The 24,241-nt window shown below is 40.9% G+C and overlaps 1 protein-coding gene across 4 annotated transcripts in view; it reads right to left on the bottom strand.

The window, feature by feature from the left end:
* Nucleotides 1-24,241, bottom strand: part of LOC147014234 (contactin-4-like) — a 588,183-nt gene that overhangs the window by 157,589 nt on the left and 406,353 nt on the right. For all 4 annotated transcript variants that reach the window (XM_085852006.1, XM_085852003.1, XM_085852004.1 and 1 more), the window contains one exon: nucleotides 12,182-12,357. In XM_085852006.1, the coding sequence (XP_085708132.1) occupies nucleotides 12,182-12,357 (176 nt within the window). The remainder of the gene's footprint in view (nucleotides 1-12,181; nucleotides 12,358-24,241) is intronic.

Here is a 24,241-nt window from a genome sequence, read left to right as displayed (position 1 = left end):
GTTGAGTAAGACTACAAAGAGTCTGATACAGTTGAGTAAGACTACAAAGAGTATGATATCGTTGAGTAAGACTACAAAGAGTATGATACAGTTGAGTAAGACCACAAAGAGTATGATACAGTTGAGTAAGACAACAAAGAGTATGATACAGTTGAGTAAGACCACAAAGAGTATGATACAGTTGAGTAAGACTACAAAGAGTATGATACAGTTGAGTAAGACTACAAAGAGTATGATACAGTTGAGTAAGACTACAAAGAGTATGATACAGTTGAGTAAGACCACAAAGAGTATGTTACAGTTGAGTAAGACTACAAAGAGTATGATACAGTTGAGTAAGACCACAAAGAGTATGATACAGTTGAGTAAGACCACAAAGAGTATGATATCGTTGAGTAAGACTACAAAGAGTATGATACAGTTGAGTAAGACCACAAAGAGTATGATACAGTTGAGTAAGACAACAAAGAGTATGATACAGTTGAGTAAGACCACAAAGAGTATGATACAGTTGAGTAAGACTACAAAGAGTATGATACAGTTGAGTAAGACTACAAAGAGTATGATACAGTTGAGTAAGACTACAAAGAGTATGATACAGTTGAGTAAGACCACAAAGAGTATGTTACAGTTGAGTAAGACTACAAAGAGTATGATACAGTTGAGTAAGACCACAAAGAGTATGATACAGTTGAGTAAGACTACAAAGAGTATGATACAGTTGAGTAAGACCACAAAGAGTATGATACAGTTAAGTAAGACAACAAAGAGTATGATACAGTTGAGTAAGACTACAAAGAGTATGATACAGTTGAGTAAGACTACAAAGAGTATGATACAGTTGAGTAAGACTACAAAGAGTATGATACAGTTGAGTAAGACCACAAAGAGTATGTTACAGTTGAGTAAGACTACAAAGAGTATGATACAGTTGAGTAAGACCACAACGAGTATGATACAGTTGAGTACGACCACAAAGAGTATGATACAGTTGAGTAAGACCACAAAGAGTGTGATACAGTTGAGTAAGACCACAAAGAGTATGATACAGTTGAGTAAGGTGAGGCTCGATGGCCTGGTTTCAATTTCTATTAAAACAAAAACTCTTTCTCCTTCATCTTCTTCACTTGTAATAATAATAATAATGGTGAGTCTCATTCAATTCCGTTTATCATATAGATTAGATTAAGAAAACACTTGCTACATTCAATACAATTTTTCTTCAACATTTCCATTTTATTCATATAACAGTCATTTATCACCCGATCAAACTATTTCTGATGATACACGATCATTTGCTCTACTTGCAACACAGGTGAGAAAAAAGATAAGAAAGAAAAGCAGCTGATATTTACCTCCACCACCGAAGGTGGAAGGAGGTTGTGTTTTCATCTCTTTCTGTCTGATTCTTTGTTATTTGCAAAATCGAAGATTTTTCAAGTATATTGCTTGGTCGATTTTGTCATTCTGTCTGTTTGTCTTTCCGTTTGTCAATCACCGACAGGTCACAATTCCAAACCAATTGTCATGAAACTTTACCAGGTTGTGGAGGTGGACTCAACTGAGAAGCCTGCTGATTTTCATGTCAAAGGTCAAAGGCCATCTTGAGGTCAAATTTCTAAAAGCAATTTTTCATCGGATTGACTTGAAAGTTGAACAGATTTGCACATTGCGTCACTGAATTGGGAAACCAACTATTTGAGGCCAAAAGGTCAAAGGTCAGCTCGAGGTCAAACTTCTAAAATCATCAATTATTTTCTGAAAAATCAATATTCATCCAATTGAAAATTAAGCAGCAATTGCAGGGTGCACCGTTGAATTGGGGAAACAACTATTTTTGAGATCAAAAGGTCAAAGGTCAACTCAAGGTGAAACTTCTAATATCATAAAATTTAATCTGAAAAACCAACAATTTCTATCTGATTAACCTGAAACTTAAGCAGTAATTGCATAGTGCATCACTGAATTTGGAAACAAACTATTTTTGAGCTCAAAAGGTCAAAGGTCAGCTTAAGGTCAAACTTCTAAAATTATCAATTTCAATCTTAAAAAATAATTAATTTTCATCTAATTAACCTGAGCTTTGATGATGATTGTCAATTTTAATCTTAAGGAAATGGACAATTTGATGTATCCATGGCAACCATTGGAGAGGGGGAGGCTGCATTTTGCAAGTACTGAGCTCTGCATGACATCTTTTTCTTGTTACTTACAGAATCTAAAGATTTTGTAAGTATATTGATGACTTCCATCATCTGTTTGTGTGTTTGTGTGTTTGTGTGTGTGTTTGTCTGTTTGTTTATAGGCACGATAATTCTAGAACAGAATAAGCTACCAATGTCAAATTACACCACGTGATTCAGGAGGGTGATGGCTAGTGCTGATTAGATTTTGGTCAAAATCGGTCAAAGGTCAAGGTCACAGTGAGGTCAAACATTCGATTTTTGATGGTTTGGTACAGAATCATCATAGAAACTTCTGGTTTGCATCGCTACCTTCTCCAGAGACAGCTTTTATTAGACAAGGTCAGAGGTCAAGTTGACGATTTCGTAAGTACCAGTCTATGACTGCTTGTTTGTTTGTTTGTTTGTCTGTTTGTGTGCAGGATATCTCAAAAAGTTGGGGACGGATCTGGATGAAATTTCGGGGGCAGGTTGGGTATGCGACAAGGACAAACTGATTAGATTTTGGTGACAATCTGGATCCAGATCCAGTTCCTATAATTTTTAAGTGATTCTTCACCATAAAAAGATAGGGCCAAAAACTATATTTGGCTCGATATCTCAAAAAGTTGTGGACGAATTCAGACAAAACTTGGTGGACTTGCTGAGTGTGTGACAAGGAAGATTTTTTTCAATTTTAGTGAAGATCCCAATCCGGATCCGGATCCTGATCTGATAATATTTCAAGTGATTCTTCATCATTGAGAGATCGGGTTGAAGCAATATATAGCATGATATCTCAAAACGATTTGGATGGATTTGGACGAAACTTGATGGAAAGGTTGGGAGTGTTGCAAGGACAAATTGTTTCAATTTCACTGAAGATCCGAATCCGAATCCGGATACTAGATTTTCTTAATTTTTAAAGTGATTTTTCACCATTGAGAGATAGGGCCAAAAACTGGCATGATATATGGCATGATATTTCAAAAATTTATTGGGCCCGAGATGTTTTTGTGGATCAGGCATTGAGTGGCAGAGGTATGTGCTCGACCAAGTGCACTTCTAGTTCAACAATTCATTCGCTCGATATTTAAAGGGTGAAAGTTAATTTTCCACCAGGTACGCCTTCTAATATTCTCAGAGTAAAAGTTTGTTGAAATTTGATGGCAAAAGCTCAAATAGTAAAAAGTTATGGCCTGGACACACACACACACATGCACACTTGTAAAATCCAGTGTCTCACTGTGCAGGCGGATGGGCTAAAAATGGCGAGTAAGAAAAAAAAGAAAGCATAATCAGGACTAATCATGAGTCCCGTAATGTTAAAATATAGACGAAGGTTTAGGCAGAATGACAGCTAATATGGTTCGAAGTTGACTGGGAATGATCACATTGCATATAAAATGTGAATTATAGTGGAACAGTGGAATGATTTAGGTGTGTGCCTGAGATATAGAAGCAATTCTAATAGCTCGAGCCTGATTATAAATTCCCTTGTTAGTTTCCTTCGTTGTCAATTTGTTTTTCATTCTTGTTCCATCTCAATAGAAACAGTGGTGGCAGCAGTATCAGCAACATGATAGAATGGAACATTGTGAATGTAAATGCTGTCTTCAGTGCCAAAGATAAGGCCTCTAAATGCTGAGGTTTTGGCTTTGACACTTCAATTAAACTGGAGGTTCTTGCCATAATTGCTATGAAAGTTAAAGCTAAACCTGCCTGACGTAGGATAACTAACAAGCTCTCAGCGTTCAAGGGTAGATGTGAAAGTAGTTTGAGAAAGGAAAGCAATTCCAATCCCAAGGCAAACATCCAATACAGTATATCCAAGGGTGAGTATAATAGCCAGAAGTAAGTCAATGGTTCGAGTAAATGGAAATAGACGAAAGTATGACACAACTTTAACGTCAGGAATTGATCAACATTTGCTGTTGTTCGTCGTCTCGTAACCAATACATGTGTTAACGTAATTGTATAATTTGGCTTGAGGGTGTGTTGTTTGTTTGTTTGATTTGTATGCACTCTTAAACCACCAGACAGAATAATTTGAAATTTTGTGGTTGTGCTCGGAGTGTGCCTGGGAAGATTTTCGGCTTAAAAAAAACAAAACTTCGTAGTTGCGGGGGTTCAGGAGGGGCCGGCGGGAAGGGAAGGGGTTATACCAATTATTTATGCAAATGTGTACCAGGTAGTTTAACCCGGCTGAGGTGGGAGAAGGAATTACCAATCAGCTGTGGTAGTAACTTGCAATTTTGCACTGCGCACGTGACACGGTGCAAGTGCTTTACTGACCCCTGCCAGAGGGAGGGGATATAATGCTCCTGTAGGGAGTGGGTGTTTCTAATTATATTAAAATTAAACCATGCCTTGTTGCCTCACAGCCACTGGTATTTGGAGACTTGATCTTGTAAATACTGTGACATGTGTGTGCGTGTGTGTGCGTGTGCGTGTGCGTGTGCGTGTGCGTGTGCGTGTGCGTGTGCGGGAAGGGGGGGTTAGATATTCCCATAGAGCAGAGAGGAATGTATAGTATAACATGGTCCGTGTGCGAGTAGTTAGCCATCTTGATGTATAAGTTGGGAAACGTCAGCTTAAGAGTTGTCTTGTTTGCGCACATACAGGGGGTGGTGTGTGGTAATAATTAGTTAGGGATTATGGTAAAAGAAATTGTGTGTATAACCTCTATGTCAACCTCTACCAGGGGGTGCCAGGAGACTCGGCCTGAAAGAGGGTGGTGGAGCTATGGAAGTCTCCCGAGGGGTGGAGCAATGGATCGCCTGGGGGGTTGCTCCGAGAGAGAGAGAGGGAGGGGCCTAATCGGCAGTTGGTCTGAGGAGAACGTGACTGGGGGTTGGTGAGAGTGAAAAGCCTGAGGAGAAAGAGTGTGAGGAGAGCTTAGAGGAGGTCGTCCTGCCTGCCTACTTTGCTAGCCTCTGCCTGCCTGTGCCTCTCTTGGCCGTGTGCCTGTTTCATTTACCCGTGTGCTTTAGCTCCTCGTCGTCCTGGTCATCATCTGCTCACCTCATCATCCTGCTCCTCATCCTTCTTCATCACCTGCTCGTCCCCGTTTCTGCCAGAGCTGAGTCCCCCAGTTTTTGTTCCCTTTCCCCCATCTGTGACTGAGTCCGGAGTGAAGCGCTTTAGTTTCTTGAGATTCATTTTTATTCTCGTTGTATATAATTATTTATTAATTGCATCCCCTCCTACCAAAACCCGCTGTCGTCTCCTCGCATTTGCATCATCCCCGATTCTTTATATTTATTGTGCTTTGGGAAATAAATGTGTTGGTTGTAAAAAGCTTGAAGGTTTTCGTGTATCTCCTCACGACCCGAGCGCATTGTCCACCATTAATTCGGAAGATCTCCTCAGGCATTGAGCCGCTCGGGACATCGCGGGACTTTAACCTCCCACCATGATGAGCCTGACGTTACAATATGTTGATAATTTTACCCATGATCAGCTCTCTTGTTCTGACGTCGACACGCAAAACATCAGCATCAATTTGCTTCCTTTGGTGAAAAGCATAATTTCCAGTTCACAAAACTTACTGTTCGATTTGTCTCCCGATATAGAATGACATTGACTGGCAAAGTCGAGTGTTCCTCTTGCCAAAGAAAGACAAAAGTGATGGTTCTGCAAAGATCTAATCATTAAATTAACCTGTGCGGATTCGCACTCTTCGCGTGCCTCACCACACGTCGCTGCAGAGGCACAGGCATCTTTGACCATGCCTGCTTTCTCCGAGAGAGGGAAGGGGGGATGGTGAGGGAGGTTGGCCAAATACTCATATATTTTGTGCTCTGACTGAATATATACTGCAAATCAGAAGTCAGAACCCAACACGTATAAATAAAAAGGAACTGAGCACAAACTGATATTTCTTTTAAATTAGCAGAGCTGGAAGGGAAGGTCAACACAAATTTATCAAAAGCTGGAATGGAAATTCGACCTCGTAGCCATACACAGAGCAGATGTGCCCCCAATGTACCACTTCCCTTGGACTTCCGGCTGGGTGTTCACTACATTTATTTTCTTTTGCCCATATCTCAATCTCGACCTCAATTAATCAAGTTAAAGTAACAAAAAATTAGCGCTGATGAATACAGTTAAGTCACGAATGTGTTTCTTAGGTTAGTTTTATATCTACAGAATCAACAATATGGCAGAATTTGTTGAACTAGTGTGGGCCCGTAGGTGCGTGCCCGTAGGTGCGTGCCAGTATGTGCAGGTTCGTTCCTTCGCTCTGGTAAACGACGACTGGATTGGGGCATTTTTCCAATTAGATCGGACCAACCGTATCATAAATGGCCATAACTTGGGAAACACCTGGCAAACATACTCAGGTCCCCAGTGTCAATTGTGACGTCATATCAAACGAAGAATTGTGACGCCCCTCTCTATCGCCCCCCTCTCTCGCCCCCACTCTCACCCCCTCTCCCTCACCCCCACTCACCCTCTCTCTCATCCCCCTCTCTCCCCCTCCTCTCTCGCCCCCACTCACCCCCTCTCCTGTCCCCTCTCTCGCCCCTCCTCTCTCCTCTCTTGAATTGTGACGCCCCTCTCTCTCACCCCTCCTCTCCCTCCCCTCTCCCGTCCCCCTCTCTCGCCCCCTCCTCTCTCCCCTCTCTTGAATTGTGACACCCCCTCTCTCTCACCCCTCTCTCCCTCCCCTCTCTCACCCCCCTCTCTCTCTCCCCCTCTCTCCCCCCTCCTCTCTCGCCCCTCTCTTTGAAAATGTATTCACAAATGTCTACCAAGCACAACAATTAATTCAAACCTTGGGGGAAAAAAACAGCTCTCAAACCCTTGGGAAACAGCTCTTTCCCTTGGGAAAATTCAAACATGACCGTTTTTACAGCCATTTTTCCCTGCTGTGCAGGGGTTTGGCTTTTTGTGAGGCAATGTTTTATGGCTGGATGCCCTTCCTGATGCCAACCCTGGTCGCCTCTTACGACACACAGGGATATGGTACACCTATTCTAACCGGGGCATACACCAGGACCAGTACACTGGCACTCGTTTCACCGACCTCGGAAGGATGACAGGCTGAGTCAACCCCCTGGTGTTAATTCAGCAGCCAACGGGGCTTGAACTCAGGACACTGGGATCCCAAGCCGCCACCCTAACCACTAAGCCAACACCAGGCTTCCTTGGGAAAATTCAAACATTGGGATTAATTAATAATTTGAACAATTAATTCAAACCTTGGGAAAAAAACAGCTTTCAAACCTTGGGAAACACTTGGGGAACAGGTGAAACGGATGAAGAACGATATCAAACCTTGAAAAGGCACATACTCAGGTCCCCAGCGTCGATTGTGACATCATACCAAATGAAGAAGAAGAAGAATTGTGACGTCAATCATGCAAAAAAATAAAAAATAAAAAATAAATAAACATTAATTGCGACGTCATTCGTGATGTCATAGCACCGTGTCTTGTCATTGGTTGACAGATAAATGGCCGTATCTTGGGAACCGCTCGTCCGATTGATATCAAACCTTGAAAAGGCACATACTCAGGTCCCCAGCGTCGATTGTGACATCATAACAAACAAAGAAGAAGAAGAAGAAGAATTGTGACGTCAATCGTGCAAAAAAAAAAAAAATTAAATAAACATTAATTGTGACGTCATTCGTGACGTCATAGCACCGTGCCTTGTCATTGGTTGACAGATAAATGGCCGTAACTTGGGAACCGCTCGTCCGATTGATATTAATCCTTAAAAAGGCACATCCGTGGGGCCCCGGCAATATTCCTGGCAAGTTTCAATCTGATTGGACCGGCGGTCGTCGAGAAACTGCGGTCGCAGACAGACACACAGACAGACAGACAGACAGACACTCACAGAGATTGCTGGAATTATAGATAAATAATTTAAGAATAAGAACAAGAAGAAGCCGTTTTGGTCACAAATACACACATAACCATATACGTTTGCTCCATTATAATAAGATATCACATGAGCTTTCTCTAACGAATGCCTGCTTGAAAGTGTGCCAAGACCACACTCTATGATAAAGCAAACAAGCAAAAAATCAAATAAATAAGAAAGTGCCTTTCATTTTTGGGGAACATGTCTTTATGTGGCATATGTTTTGATATCCATAAGACAGAAATGGAGGAGATGATAAACATTGCTTCCATGCCCATATTATGTGGATGAAAATTTGTATATGATTGGACATATTTGTATAATATTGTATATGAAAAGCATTAAAATGTCCAACTTGGTTTCCAAATGCATAGAATCCAAATTCTTTATGAAACTGCATTCAATATTTTAACTCACCAACTCTTGAATGCCTGCTCAGTGAGCTTACCATAATGCCAAAGATAAACATACCATAACAATAAAAATAATAAAAGGTAACAATGGAAGTGTATTGACTTTTGTAAGAACGCATTTTTAGACTTTGAAAATACAAGTACGTTCATTAGAGGGATGAAGATGAACACGTTACAACTAGAAGGGTACTCGGTAGAGCGCATACCTCCACAACGTAATGCCTGATCCACAAGAACATATCGGGCCCAATACATTTTTGAAATCTCATGCTATATATCGTTTTGGGCCCGATCTCTCAATGGTGAAGAATCACCGAAAAAAATAAAAATTCTCATATCCAGATACGGATTCAGATCTTCATCAAAATCGACTCAATTTGTCATAGTGATACACCCAACCTGGCCACCAAGTTTCGTCCGAATCCGTCCATAACATTTTGAGATATTGTGTTATATAATAGTTTAGCCGCATCTATCAATGTTGAAGAATCACTTAAAAAAATTATCGGATCTGGATCCGGATTTGGATCTTCACCGAAATTGAATCGATTCTTCCTTGTCACACACCCAACGTGTCCAACCAAGTTTCGTCCGAATCCGTCCACAACTATTTGAGATATCCTGCACACATACATACAGACAAACAGACAGACAAGCAGCGGCCATGGGTCGCCGAGCATCCGATGACCTTTGATCCCTGATCTGACTTAATCTAGTACGAAGTACTTACGAAATTGCAATCAAATTGGTTAACCCGTGTATGAGCAAGGGGGCTTTGAATGGTCATTTTGCCAGAACAATGCACTCATTGACCTTTGACCCCTGACCTAGCCGAGATAGGTCAATATGTCCTGAAGCAAAGTTGTAGTACTCATTGAGTACTATGTATCTATGAACTTTCATTCATATCGGTTAACCCGTGTAGGAGCAAGGGTGCCTTGAATGGTAATTTCGCCCGGAAAATGCACTCATTGACCTTTGACCCCTGACCTAGCCGAGATAGGTCAATATGTCCTGAAGCAAAGTTGTAGTACTCATTGAGTACTATGTACCTATGAACTTTCATTCATATCGGTTAACCCGTGTAGGAGCAAGGGTGCCTTGAATGGTAATTTCGCCCGGAAAATGCACTCATTGACCTTTGACCCCTGACCTAGCCGAGATAGGTCAATATGTCCTGAAGCAAAGTTGTAGTACTCATTGAGTACTATGTACCTATGAACTCTCATTCGTATCGGTTAATCTGTGTAGGAGCAAGGGTGCCTTGAATGGTAATTTTGCCCGAAAAATGCACTTATTGACCTTTGAACCCTGACCTACTCAAGATAGGTCATTATGCAAATGAGCAAAGTTGTAGTACTCATTAGGGTCTATACGCTTGTAAAGATTCATTCAATTTGGTTCAACTGTCTTGGAGCTAGTGTACTTTGAATTTTTAGTGGGAATGCTCAATGGTCCTCGGACACTCAAGTTGGGAGGGTTACCATTTGGAAACTATAAGATATAGAAAAAAATGGATGTTATATAACGGATAGAGAATCACCTTAAGATTATACATACCAAATCTCATCGAGTTCCATCTACTGATAACTACTCGGTATCAATTTGAATGAAAAGTACAGAAAATGCGGTTTGATATCGGAAATCCCCAAAGTTTGAGGGGGTGCTGTGGGTGAACAAAGATATAAATCGAAAATCTGGCTCGAGAGTTTATGCAGAATACATTCCAGATGATTAGTGTGAATTTTGATGACCATCCGACCATAACCCGAGGAGGAGTAGCAGTTGGCACAAAGGCACCTCCAGCTCTCGCATATTATCGATTTTTGCCCTTTGACCCCTGACCTAAGCAATATCGGTCAATATGTCCTGAGGCAAAGTTGTAGTACTCATTGCGTGCAATGAACCTGCAAACTTTCATTTGGATCGATGCACTCACCTGGTCGCAAGGGGGCCTACAATTTTCGCCAATTTTCGGGCATACCCCATTTGTAGGGGGCGCTGCGGGTAAAATTTCCATACATCACAAAAACCGTAATATATTTGGTAGAGCATCATCTGTAGATCATTCGTGCCAAATTTCATAACCCTACATGGGATAATGGCTTTCGGAATTGATTTCACGTGAACTGTACCGATTTTGAAGGTTTTTCGGCTGTTCTGAGGGAACCAAAGCATCCCTTGCAACCATCAAAATTCCCAAAGCACGAGGTCATAAGATGTACCTACCAACCGAGTTTGGTCAAAATCGGCCCACGTTTACTACCACTTATGCTGATGACAAACGAACAAACATCCAAACAAACATCAAACCAAACAGACAGAATTACTGACAATAAGGGTCACCTATTTCGGCGACCCAAAAGAGGTGAAATCAACCTCCTTCACCTTCGGTGATGCAGGTAGTAACCATATTGGTACTCCCATTAACAATAACAAAATAATACTTTTTGACATAAGCCATAACAAACAGAGCTTTTTTACAAAACAGCATTCTTGGCTATATTTTGCAACAAGTTGGGTCATCCAATAAAGATTGGTTACTTAGACTCTAATAATTAATGCATCAAAAAGATTGTTGCTAGCTATGAATAAATAAATATTTGCAAAATGAAGACATAAGCCTGGTGTTGGCTTAGTGGTTAAGGTTGCTGGTTTGGGACCTTAGAGTCCTGAGTTCTATCACCTCTCACTGTTGAATTAACACCAGGTGGGGTTGACTCAGCCTGCCACCCTTCCAAGGTCAGCAAAATGAGTATCAGTGTACTGGGGTAATAACCTTTTGGGGTAACCTGTTTCAGAATGGTGACCTGTCCAGGACTGTATGAGCCAATGAAACTGCCTCAGCAGCCCCATGTCCCTTTATGGTGTGAAACGAATGGTATTAGTCTGTGTCTTGTGTTGTGATAACTATTATTCAAAGAAAGATGTAGGAATGGTTTCCATAATAATTTTTTGTGATCATCCCTTCCTTGTTTACATACTTTTTGGTGGAACATCCCAACATCCTTTTTCATGAAAAAAAAATATGTATTTATTACTTGTTAAAATTGGGATATCTGGCTTCATCTCACTTGTAACTGCTCCATGCTGAGTATGGTTCATCAGCCTGAAACGTGTCCATGGATAGGTTATATTCTCTCATGAGTTGGGTTGGTAAATCTGTCAAGGAGATCATCATGGATTCCCAGTTGTAGTATGCCATATATGCCATGAGGGATCAGCAATGAGCACCCCAGTCTTGCCAGGTTGCTGTATTTAAAAATATAATATATAATTGTGTCCAGAATAAATAAAGGCAGAACCACCCAAAGGACTACTCTGTACCAAGGAATACTCGACCAATGTGGAACACACAGATAATAGCAGACAGCCTGAGGAAACATCTGGTTTGTGACCCACAAATCTCAGGCCGAATGTTCAAACCCATTTCTGCCTAAGTTCGAGTGCAGGGAGTTTGAGGATTGAGAGATTATGGGCAAAATAAATTTAATTTCATGAGAATATCCAAGTAAATGTTAAAGTAAGAAGTTACAAAGATTGTAATTGGTGGAAAAAAGAGCAGTGAAACAAAAGTTATCTTTGTACTCAGAGACAATATGAACATCACAAATGTTACATCATTGTGATAGACTGCCCAATCCTATCATGGCAAGTACAACATGTCAACTCAGCCAACTAAGAATAAGAAATCAAAGCATGTACTTGAGACTATATCTTTCAACTCACCAGTTCCCTGCTGTGGAAGTGCCTCCCATGCTGTTCCTGCTCAACAGAGTGACCATCTAAAGTCCATGAGAAAGTGATAGACAGGCTTGGATCATGCGTGGCTTCACATGGAAGGACAACTTTCTCCCCCACAGACACCATCTGGTCTATTGGTGCAATGGTGATTTGAGTTGAGGCTGAGAAGACAAGAAAGATACACCTCAATCTTGCATTCAGATTTTCACCGCATCAAAGCTCTTCTCCATTCAACATGACTCAGCAAGTAATAATACTTTACTCGGAAGTTAAAATGTTAACATTTGATAGTTCGTCAAGTCAGCTTACACAAATTTGAGAGAAAGTAAAATAAATAAAATAATATTACATTAAACAACTGGAGGTACATTCAAAGTACACCACTCCCATGCCAAATAAATAAATAAATAAATAACAAATTCTCCAGCAAGCGACATCGCCGGGGTACCTTCGGAGCCCGGCGATGCCGTCGTGCAGCACATGGAGACAGAATTGGGAGGGAGTGTTATCTAATAATTGATTGATTCATTGATTAAATGCGTAATTAAAATAAATTATGATCGTAAAATAATTAATTTCTTAATCAATTGGCGAATATCATACGAAAAACACTACTTTCATCTGAATCTGTAACTTTTTGAAAAATCAGTAATTCATCGAAAAATGAATAATTTATTAATTTATTAATCAATAAATCAATAAATCAAAAAGACCCTTTAAAACCAAATCACTTGTTCACTGTCGTGTCCAAATATCAGCGTCCGAGCTCAAAAGATGCCTGAGATATTGCCCAGGTGAGAAACAAATAAAAAAAGTAATTAATAAATCAATAATATTGAAGTAATTAATCAAATTATTTATTAATCAAAAAAATAAGAAATACTGTTTTTGCCAAAGCACATCTTCACGTTTGTCCCCAAATTTAGGCTTCCTCGCTCAAAGGATGGCTGAGATATCACCCGGCCAAACAAGAAAACAAACAAACGGAGTAAAAACTGAGTAATCCCTTCCTTCAGTGCCCGACGATGATGTCATGCATCGCCTAGATTTGGAATTGAGAAGGAGTGGAACACAAAATATATACAAGGGCATGTCGAAAAGTAATGTCTCCTATTATTTATCTCCAAAACAGGAAAAGATAGTTGAATGAAACAAAAACAGACACAAACATGAATCTATAATTTACCATTGTGCAATTCTTTTCTCAACAATCACCAGTACAGTGCAGTCCACACCTTTCTGCCAATGTTTAAAGTTATATAATGCTGTCGTGATAGACTTGTGGGTCCTCCTGACTTTGCCAGGGCTTCACAGCGGCCTTGACATCATCGTCGAAAGAAAAATCTTGTCCAATAAGATATTCTTCAAGTTTGGGGAAGATGTCAGTCAAGTAAGGTAAGGGAGCATGTGCTTGAGCAGCGTGTTGCTGCACCCAGTTTTCGCTGGAACTCCAGGGACCTCTGTCTGGCCATCCCCCAGGCAGATGGCTGGCCCATCCCTACCTCCTTGAGATGCTGATCAACCTATTGCAATCATGAGGGACATGCCCGGCTCAATGGCCTCATCTACTCACGAGGCTTCCTTGCTGAGAGAATCTATTGAGCAAGATAAGCATCAGGAAAACTAGCCACATGTTCATGCAGCCACAGCTGACACTCACTGACCATAGAAGTGACAAATCTCATTTGAGTCTCTCTCAGTAACCGCTCGTTGGACACAAAGTCCGACAAGTGATAGCCAAGGATTTTCTGAAAAAAAAACCTGGTTCCGAAGGAGTGATGTTTCCATCTCAGATCCCTGGTCAGAGCACCAACAGTGCCACACCCCATGATCCAGTGAATCCACAACTCCCCAGGCCAGATACAGATGTCTATTGACCTCTATCTAACAACCAGCAGAGACATGACTATCACTGCCAAAATAAGTGAATCTCTCCGTGACCACAGTATCCTCACCACAAACAGGTACATACAAGATAGCAGCATCCAAGATGTCATTGAAAGTCTTAGTATTGTCCCAGGAAACACATAATCCCAGCAGCTCCGACTCCTCCTTCAACACCAAGAGGGCCCCCAAAAGCATATCCAGAGTATCCACAAAGATGACTGCATTGACTGCAAAATCAAGGTCAGAGATATTGACATTCCCAAACGATGCACCACAGCTTGATCTATCTGGAATTCTTCCCTGAATCCAGTCCACACAAGTGATGAAAAGTGTGGGGGCCAGTACATCTCACAGCACTCTCAGTCCCACAGTTCAGTTCAGACATCAGATTGATCAGTTTTGGTGGCACCCCACAAATACCAAGAATCCTCCTGGGGGCATCCCAATTCGCTGAATTGAACGCTTTACAGAGATGAACATAGGCTGCAAGCAGCCCTTGCCAAAACTCTCGACTGCATTCAGTGAGGACCCGAAGAGCAAGGATGCTGTCAATCGTTGACCTCTTTGGTGTAAAACCCAACTGCTCTGGGTGCTGGTGCTCAAGCAGATGGTGGTGAATCCTATCATGAATTATCCGAGCAAAGACCCTGCCCGGCACTGAGAGTAGCATCACCCCTCGGTCGCTGTGCAGTCCTGGCAATCACCCTTTCCTTTCCAGAGAGGGACAACAACACCCCTCTTCCAGTCTGTTGGGATGATGCCTGTATTCCAGGCAGAGCACAGAACTTCATGCAATGACATGAGTACAGCATTTCCACCAGCTTTGAGAAGTTCAGCATGGATGCTACAGATCCCAAGAGCTTTACACCCTTTCAACTGGTTCACTGCAGCCTGTGTTTCCACAAACAATGGTGGTTCACAGTTGATGAGAAGTTCAGCAAGAGGGATAGTAACACACTTGACATCCAACTCAACAGCTGATGGATCAGCCTGGTACAACCGCTCAAAAAAAAAAAAAAAAAAAATCGGCCCAGCGGGTCTTCACTTCGGACGCCTCTGTCAAGAGCCTACCACCCTCTGCTCAAACTGCAGTACACCGAGGGATGGGCTTGGAGGAATGCAATGCACGAATTCTGCTGTCAGCAAGATGAGAATCACTTGACCACAGGTGATGCTCTACCCCCTCACAGATTCCTTGCACGCAACCCTCCTTGTCCACCCTCAGAGCACATTCAGTTTTGTGCCTCAACTTCCTGAGCAGCTCAGCTCTGCCATTCAGCCTGTCCCTGTGACTCTGGTCAATGCTATCCAATGTCCCTTGAGAGACAAAATTCTTCTTCACCCAACAGTAAGTTTCAAGACATCCACCGGCAACATCAAGGATGGTAGTCTTGAAGGCACTCCACAATTCTTCAGGATTCCACAAAGCACCCAGACCCTCCCCCCCCAAATCCCCACACTCAGCCGGTGCATAAACTACTCAGCTACACTGTCATCCTTGAGCTTGCCAACATCCAGCCTCGGCTGGGATGGTACCCAAAGGGACCGTCTCAGGTAAACCCAAGGATACCGCCATCTGGTGGACGACACCTCAGCACCACTCTGCCACACACCATCGCAAGCTGACCCAGGGAGTTTAACCCATGCTTTTTTCCTATCATCAAGAAATGGGGGTCCCGAAGGCTTTGCCCCATTCCCATCATCCGGTAAGCTGCCCTGCGAAGGGCAGCAGCACAGGAGGTACTCTCACGGAGTGGCTTTTCAGTTTTCTTTGTGTTTGTGAGTCTTGCGGAATGAAGTGTCTTATGTTGGCTGAAGTGCAAATTCTGCCTCCAACCTCATAAATAAGGTAACCCAGCTGCAGGAGGATGTCCGTAGACACAGTGGGGCACCAGATACAGATGGCCATTGGCTCACAAGGAGCTCCTCCACCCTTTGACAGGTTTTGTTTTTAATCCTGCTGGGTGACCGTATCCATACACCCTCCTCACCAGAAAACCTGGTGGGGAGACGATTAAGTCGCTGACAACCCGACCATGAAACAGGTTAGTACAGCTTTTCAATGTTACCTGCAACAAGTCACAGATCTATTCTGACCTGACCTGACAATTGGGGAAGAGATGAAGAGAAAATGAGGAAGAGCCAAGTCCAGGCAGGTGATCGTTTGTGGCGGTACTCCATTGACCGTGTTTTACTCTAACAATCGTAATGGTGCACCCATCTTTCATCTCCAGTCAGTCATCACAACTCTCATCTCCAGCGTTTTGCACTGCACAGTACTGACAATGCCGGGCTGCCCTCTGTCATCTTGACTAACCCAGCACTGAGACATCAAGTGTCAGAATCACTAAACTTCACACCCAGTGGAGGGAAGAACTAATGTGTTCACTGCACTTTGTTTCACTCTAATATTTTTCCCTGTGTTGCAGAAAAAGAATAGGAAGGGACCAACAAGTGCCATTTACCACATGGACACCAACAAGTACCACCTGTCACATGGGCACATATAGTCTTCTGCGACACCAATCACAACCGGCAGGCATCACCATTATCTTTTGCAGTCGTGCATTTTATGAAGATGATTAATGAAGTTTTCCGATCAGGACGAATGCCGTGATGATACTGTCAGCAAAGCTACCTTCATTTGCTTGGTGACAGCATTCGATCTTGGCATCTTTGCACTGCAAGAGGTCCTTCTGGGGCTACATTCATTATGTCATCATGCAAGTATCGTCATGGCGTTTATCATTTTCATAAACTCGTACATAACAAGAACCAATCATGTGTCTCACCAATAATTGGAGGGAATAATGTCCAATCAGCACTCACCTAATAAACTACCCCAGGTGGCAAAGATTCCCATAAATTAACCCCCATGCTCTTCCAGCCAAAGAAGCACTGTAGCATTTTGGCTGATTAGCCATCACATGTCACGTGTCCCCCTTGGTGGGGAGAGGGAAGGAGCTTAGTTTGTCCCTCTGTTTCTGTGTTCGACTGTGATTCTCAGTCGGGAATCAAACCACTTGCATTTAAATATTTACATTCTGAATGTAGAATGGAAGTAAAACACAAAGGATCCAGAGTTTCCATGGGACTAAACTGAGTGTAAAGGCGCTGTCACACCTTGACGTTTTATCCAGCAATGGTAACGTATAAAAATGTATGTAAAACGTTGGCGTACGCTGAAATTTTGATGTTTTTTTTAACCTCCGCCATCGAAGATCGGAGGTTAATGTTTTCACCCCTTTCTGTTTGTTTGTTTGTTTGTTTGTGAACAGGATTACGGAAAAACTCCTCGACGGATTTCGACGAAATTTGGTGGGGGGGGGTTAGGTATGGTCCAAGGATCATGCCATTTGATTTTGGACTTTGTCCCCCCCCCAAAAAAAAAATTGTTAGAGATAAAATATATATATTTTTGCATTTCTACATGTTTTAAGTGATTTCCAACCCCCCCTAAAAATTGTTAGAGAAGAATTTTTTTTGCAACTTCTTTTTTCAACAAAATTTTGATTTCTTTTTTTTGCATTTCTACATGTTTTAAATGATTTCCAACCCCACCCCCCGCCCCCCCAAAAAAAATGTTGGAGAAAAGAACTATAACTGTCAGCACTGTTGACATCATATTTAATGAATACTATATAAGGTTCACTTGAGTGACCCAGCAGTATTGGCGGCAGAGGTTTTGCACTCTCCCGAGTGCTCCCCCTCTAGTTTTTTAAGTTTTGGTCGTATTCATAACGTGTTGGTCGTATGCATAACATATTAGTAACGGGCACAGAACGTTTCGTTGTCTTATAGATAACTTATATCAACGAATGCTTAGTCTGTTGTCGGCGTTCACAACCTATGCCCAACGATAGTTTAACTTAGGCATAGCGCGCTGCACGTATCGCCGACGAACTTGTGGCGTAGCCTGTTAAAAACCTGCCGCACGCCGATTTAAATCATAACCGCCTGAGAATTGGAAGTGTGAACCACGCAGTCACACCTTGACGATTTAGCCAGCGTATGCCGACCTATGAAAAATTTGTCGAAAACGCTGGCACATGTCGAATACGTTATGGGTAAGTTGCGTATACGTTAAGAGCACGCTGAAAAACGATGAAGTACGCTGTCATATTTCGTACGTCGTGAAATTTCAAGCATGCTGAAAATTTTACGACGTACTCGCCGTATGGCTCACACGTTCCGCTACGCTGGGAATAAGTTGTAGGCGCGATATGTGATTGTTGACACACGTCGACACAAGTTCCTTGTAAGTTACTCATAAGTCGAAACACGTCGAGGCAATGTTTAGCATACCCGAAACTTATTTTCTCCGTCAAGGCACATTTTCTTTTTTTCTCCTTGGCTCCGTGAAGGCACGTGACAAAACATCTGAAGTTGTTGTTGTTGTTGTTTTTTTTATTATTATTATTTTTAGTCTATCACGAATTTTAAAATATATTCGGACATTTGCTTTTAAGTTTCGACGTCGATGTGATAATATCCTCAAACAGAAAATATTCACAGAGGAGGAACTAAGAATAAGATATGAGCAAACTGAAGAGGCAATCGGATGTGACGTAACGGCACGTAACGAAATATCAGAAGTTATTGTTGTTGTTTTTTTTTTTTTTAATGCTGCCAATACGCCATTATACGGGAGCTGTAAATTAGAAACACGTTCAGTAAGTTCTGTGGTCGTCCGGAAGACGTCAATCAAATACGTCTACATACATCAATATGCGTTGGAGGTACGTTACACATAGGTTCAACGCACGTTACTCATAGGTTAGAAATAAGTTTTGGGTACGCTAAGCATTACCTCGATGTGTTTCGACTTATGAGTAACTTACAAGTAACGTGTGTCGACGTGTGTCAACGATCGCATAACGTGCCTACAACTTATGGCCAGCGTAGCGGAACGTGTGAGTCATACGCTGGCATACGTGGTAAAATTTAAAGCATGCTAAAATTTGAGGACAACCGCAAAGTACAACGATGAAAGCCAACGTACTACGACGTATGGCAGTGTTTTTCAGCATGTTCTCAATGTTATCAAAACTTACCCATAACGTATTCGATGTGTGCCAGCGTTTTAGACAAATTTTTCATAAGTCGGCATACGCTGGCTAAATCGTCAAGGTGTGACAGCGCCTTAAGGAGTGTTCGCACGATCCAAACAAGGAAACGAGGAGGCCATTTGGTCCATCATTGTCGTGTTGCACTCTTTTTGCTTCAGGTTTATACAAGGATATTCTTGATATGTTACTGGAGTCTAAATAACCAAATCTTGATCGGGTGACCCAACTTGAATCAAAAATACAAAGTTAGGCACCTCTGTCTGTCTGCTTTGCATGCATTCCAAAACTGCTGGATGGATTGAGTTGATAATTGATGTTTGTACGTGGAGTGCATCCAGAAAAATATTTTGACAACCCCATAGAAATCTTTCAACATCTTGATAATTTGAAAATTCAATATCACCCAGATGTTCTTTGAGTCGTCCAAGAAAATACAGATCATAAGTTGACAATCCTGGACAATATGGATTTAACTTATGACCTCCCTTTTCACAGTGCACGTAAATGTTGGCAGCCATATTTTTTTTCCACAGAATACTTTGATGTCATTCCCTGAGTACCTGAATAATTTGATAAGGGTATAGAGCATTATTGCAAATATTTCAGAAGTTACCAATCAATGTTCTGTTGATTCCATCAATTATTCTTCCTGTCCACTGAGAAAGAATAATATCCTCATGATTAAGATTTTTCCATTCAGAAATTTATGACTTAAAAATGGCTTTTTGGAGAAAGGAAATGTGTAGGAAACAATCCTTTCCCAAGGTCTTTTGTAAATTGCTGCAACACAGCAGCAGATGACAGAGCTGGTGAATGCCATTTGTTCATCCAGAAAAAGAAAGTGGATCTGACAGTCTTCAAAGAGGAAATCAAGAACAAATCCCATCAGCTTTAGGAGTATTAGTTATTGAAAAGAGCAGCAATTGTTGATAAAATGGATGTAGTTGGAGCACAGGAAGCACACCGACCCATATACATCCGCAGTGCCTATGGAAAGTCTACACCCCCTTTCAAAATTTTCACCTTTTGTTGCCTTATAGCCTGGAATTAAATTGCATTAAATCAACCTTTTTCCACCTTTATTAATACATCATAACCCACAACTTCCAAGTGAAAAACAAATTCTACAAATTTCAGACAGTTAATTAAAAATACAAAAATAGAATATCTTACCATGGAAGTTGTGGGTTACGATGGGAAAGTAAACATATTGTTGAATTGCCAATGCCTTTCTGATGAATCGTCTCTCCTTTTCCATCCATATTACAAAAACAAACACAATGTATTCATGATATTATAGCACATTCTAAAATATGACAGGATAGATTTAGGGCATTGAGCAAGATGACATCCATTGGAACAACAAGCAAGAAAAATGTCATGATATGATGTCTCACGAAGCATCTCTCCACAAAATGACGTTTGTGAACAGTAGAAACAAGAACATATGGTAAAGAGACCACACATGAAACACACACTTAGCGATATTTATCAAAACTTTGTTTGCTGATTTGATCTGACAAGCAGAACTTTGTGCTAATTGTACTTAATCTTTTTTAATTGTTTGCAGCAAATATGTAATTGAGCTACGAAATTATATTATGAGAAGATAGTTTTGGCAACAGATGCATGATTAGTGGCATTGTAGTTGGTGGAGTGTGTACAGAATATTTTGATTGAAACCAATCTCATTGTGTTTTTCACATATTTTAAAAACCAAAATGACTTTATCCAAAATCATATACAGTGCCTATAGAAAGACGATATCATCTTTCAATTTTTTTTACCTTTTCTTGCGTCATTGCCTGGAATTAAATTGCATTAAATCAGACGTTTTCCAGCTTTATTTACACATTGTAACCCACAACTTCCAAGTGAAAAACAAATTCAACAAATATCAGAAAATTATTTAAATATACAAAACTACAATATCTGTTGTGATAAGTCTCTACCAACTCTGCACACCTTGATTGGCAATATTTACCCATTCTTCTGTACAAAACTGTTCAAGCTCAGTCAAGTTGTGTGAGGAGCATTGATGGGCAGCAATCTTCAAGTCATGCCACAGATTTTCAATTGGAATTAGGTCGTGGCTCTGCCTCGGCTACTCAAGGACATTTATCTTTTCGTTTCTTAGCCACTCCAGTGTAGCTTTGGCTGTGTGCTTCGGGTCATTGTCATGCTGAAACGTGAACTTCTGTCCCAATTTAAACTTTGTTGCGGAGGGCAGCAGGTTTTCCTTTCAGATTTTTCTGTATCTTGCTCCATACATTTTCCCTTTTATCCTGACAAGTGCCCAAGTCCCTGCTGATGAGAAATATCCCCATAACATGATGCTGCCAACACCATGCTTCACAGTAGGGATGGTGTTCTTTGGGTGATGTGCTGTGTTGGGTTTGCGCCAAATGTAACATTTTGCATTTATGCCAAAAAGTTCCATCTTGGTTTCATCAGACCACAAAAATTTTCGCTAGATGGCTACAGAATCTCAAGAGTGTTTTTTTTTGCATACCTCAAATGGGACTCAAGGTGGGCTTTTTGAGTAATGGCTTCCTTCTTGCCATCCTCCCGTACAGGCTCGACTGGTGGAGTGTTTGGGATATTGTTGTCCCATGCACACAGTGACCAGTCTTTGACATTAAGGCACTTAGCTTTTTCAAACTTCCCATTTGCCTCTTGATGGCCTCTCTGATCAGTCTCCTTCATGCTTGGTCATCCAGTTTTGGAGGGACACCCTGATTTAGGCAGGGTCTTGGTGGTACCAAACTTCTAAATGATTACCTTGACTGTGCTCCAAGGAAAATTCAAGGCCTTTGAAATATTTTTATACCCATCCCCTGATCTGTGACTTTCCACAACTCTATCCCAGAGATCTTTTGAAAGCTCTTTGGTCAAGGACATCTATCTTTCTGTTTGAGTCTTTGCTGTGAAATACATTACCCAGCAGAGGAAAGCTTCAGTAACAGCTGATTTTATTTTGAAATAATCAATCACTACAGCTTAACACAGATGGGGGCCAATTAACTTGGTGAGTAATTTTGAAGGTGATTGGTTACACCTGAGCTAATTTACAATTGCTATTATAAAGGGTGGTGGGGGGGGGGACACTTATCCAACCAAGATATTCTAGTTTTGTATTTTTTATTAATTCTTTGAAATTTGTATCATTTGTTTTTCACTTGGAAGTTGTGGGTGAGATGTGTAAATATAGGTGGAAAAAGTCTGATTTAATGCAATATAATTCCAAGCTATAAGGAAAGACAAGGTGAAAATTTTGAAATGGCGTGTAGACTTTCTATAGGCACTGTAATTTATGGGGTGTTTGGAACATTTATACTCAATTAAGTGGTGGAATTTTTGACTTCACTATGTCCCATACGTTCCTCTTTTCTTTCTTCTTTTTAACATCACATTCTTTCAAATTCTTGTCCTGTTCATTCTTTTCTCCAATTCCCCTACTCTCCCGTTTTTGTTCTCCAACTTCTTCCCTTTTCTTGCCATTGCTGGGACATTCCATCCCTCTCTCTCTCTTTATATATGTAAGCTGTGAATGGGTCCTAATTTATTAAGACGAGAACTGGTAATTATATTTCTAATTAATTTGTAACGAAAATATGAGACTGTTGTGTCATAATGAGTGGGAAGAATAACAACTCTTGTGGCATATGTAAGGCAGAGAAGATACGTTTTGCTGGTTGTTAACTACATGGTGGTCCCTTTGTCTTGTTACCATGTGCATTATTTTTAATGTAAATTAACTTTACGCTGCTATATAATGGAACTATAAACGTAGCAACAAGGACAGTAGCAACATCACTCCTGTGATGGATTGGCATCGGAAGCTCCACCCACGGGAATCCTGGGATGTCAACCAGCATGGCGACTGCTTTGAGAAAGTGCTTAAATTGGGCTGAATGGAATAGATGGAAGAGTTGGAAGTAAATTTGGATACTGTAAGCAGAATAGCAAGAGATTGCTAATTATGCCTATGATGTTCGGTGATGAAATAGCATGAAGCGGTGATATAGAGGAGACAGAAAACAAATATAAAAAAGAGACATTGGCAGACACTCTCCTTTAATTTCCAGAAGATGGGTAAGATGTACGTGTTGGTGTTATTATTTGTAACACAAACCAATATCATGAAGGTAGAAACTGATATTTGTTATCACAGGTAACAAGACACATGGGCCAGGATGTATAAAAGAAGATAGCATGTTGGCTGTTTAGATTTAAAACCCTACCCCGTTGTTCCTTTCTGAAAACTGGGACACATTTATGGAATGCAATTTCATCTGACAGGTTATCTGGAAATGGCTTTTGGAGAAGATTGTTACATCGCCATAATCAATTTTGGCAAACTAAATAACTTAATAATACTGATCTATTATTCATGTTTCATGTTATATAAATCCGATATTATTGCAGTCAAACTCCAATACGAGACAACATATGAACTATTTTTTTTGCCATGTGCCCAATACCACTTAACCATAAAACTGCTCATTTTGTCTGAAAGGCTGTTATCTGTTACTTCTGAGTTTTGTTCAATAAAAGATCTAGCGGAATGTTATTACATTACATATGTAACACATTACATTGTTTGTTCAATTTGAGGGTGCTATTCTCATTTTATATATTCAGCATTCTTAAATGCACAAACGAATTCCTTGCATCCATTAGCACAGCTGAGTTCACATGCATGGTATTAAATAATGGAGAAAACGATATAATACACACTTCATACATGGATGGAAAATTGTGCTGGGTGAGAGGGGAGTGAGGTGGTAAGAATTCATGAATATTTGAGTGTATCATAAATAAATGCTCCCTCAAGACATTTTGCTTCCAAAATCACTGACAATTTCACAAAAGGTTCAATTTCTTTTTTGATTAGGATTTGACACCAATCGACTAAATTTTAGGATCAAGGCAGAACATAAGAAAACAATCTCAAATGAGCTAAGGTCCTCGTCCTCTTAATGATGACGTCATAAAAACGAATATGACGTCATTGTGATGTATCAGGTTTGCGATAAATTATCTGTGCTAATGCCCGGCTTGATTCCCGCAAACAAAATTCAAACAG

The sequence above is a fragment of the Eptatretus burgeri genome, chromosome 13 (assembly GCF_056783735.1).
Source record: "Eptatretus burgeri isolate ZD-2024b chromosome 13, Ebu_testis_v1, whole genome shotgun sequence".
NCBI classification, from domain to species: Eukaryota; Metazoa; Chordata; class Myxini; order Myxiniformes; family Myxinidae; genus Eptatretus; species Eptatretus burgeri.
Note: the sequence above shows the minus strand (reverse complement) of the source record. Positions and strands in the feature narration are given on the sequence as shown.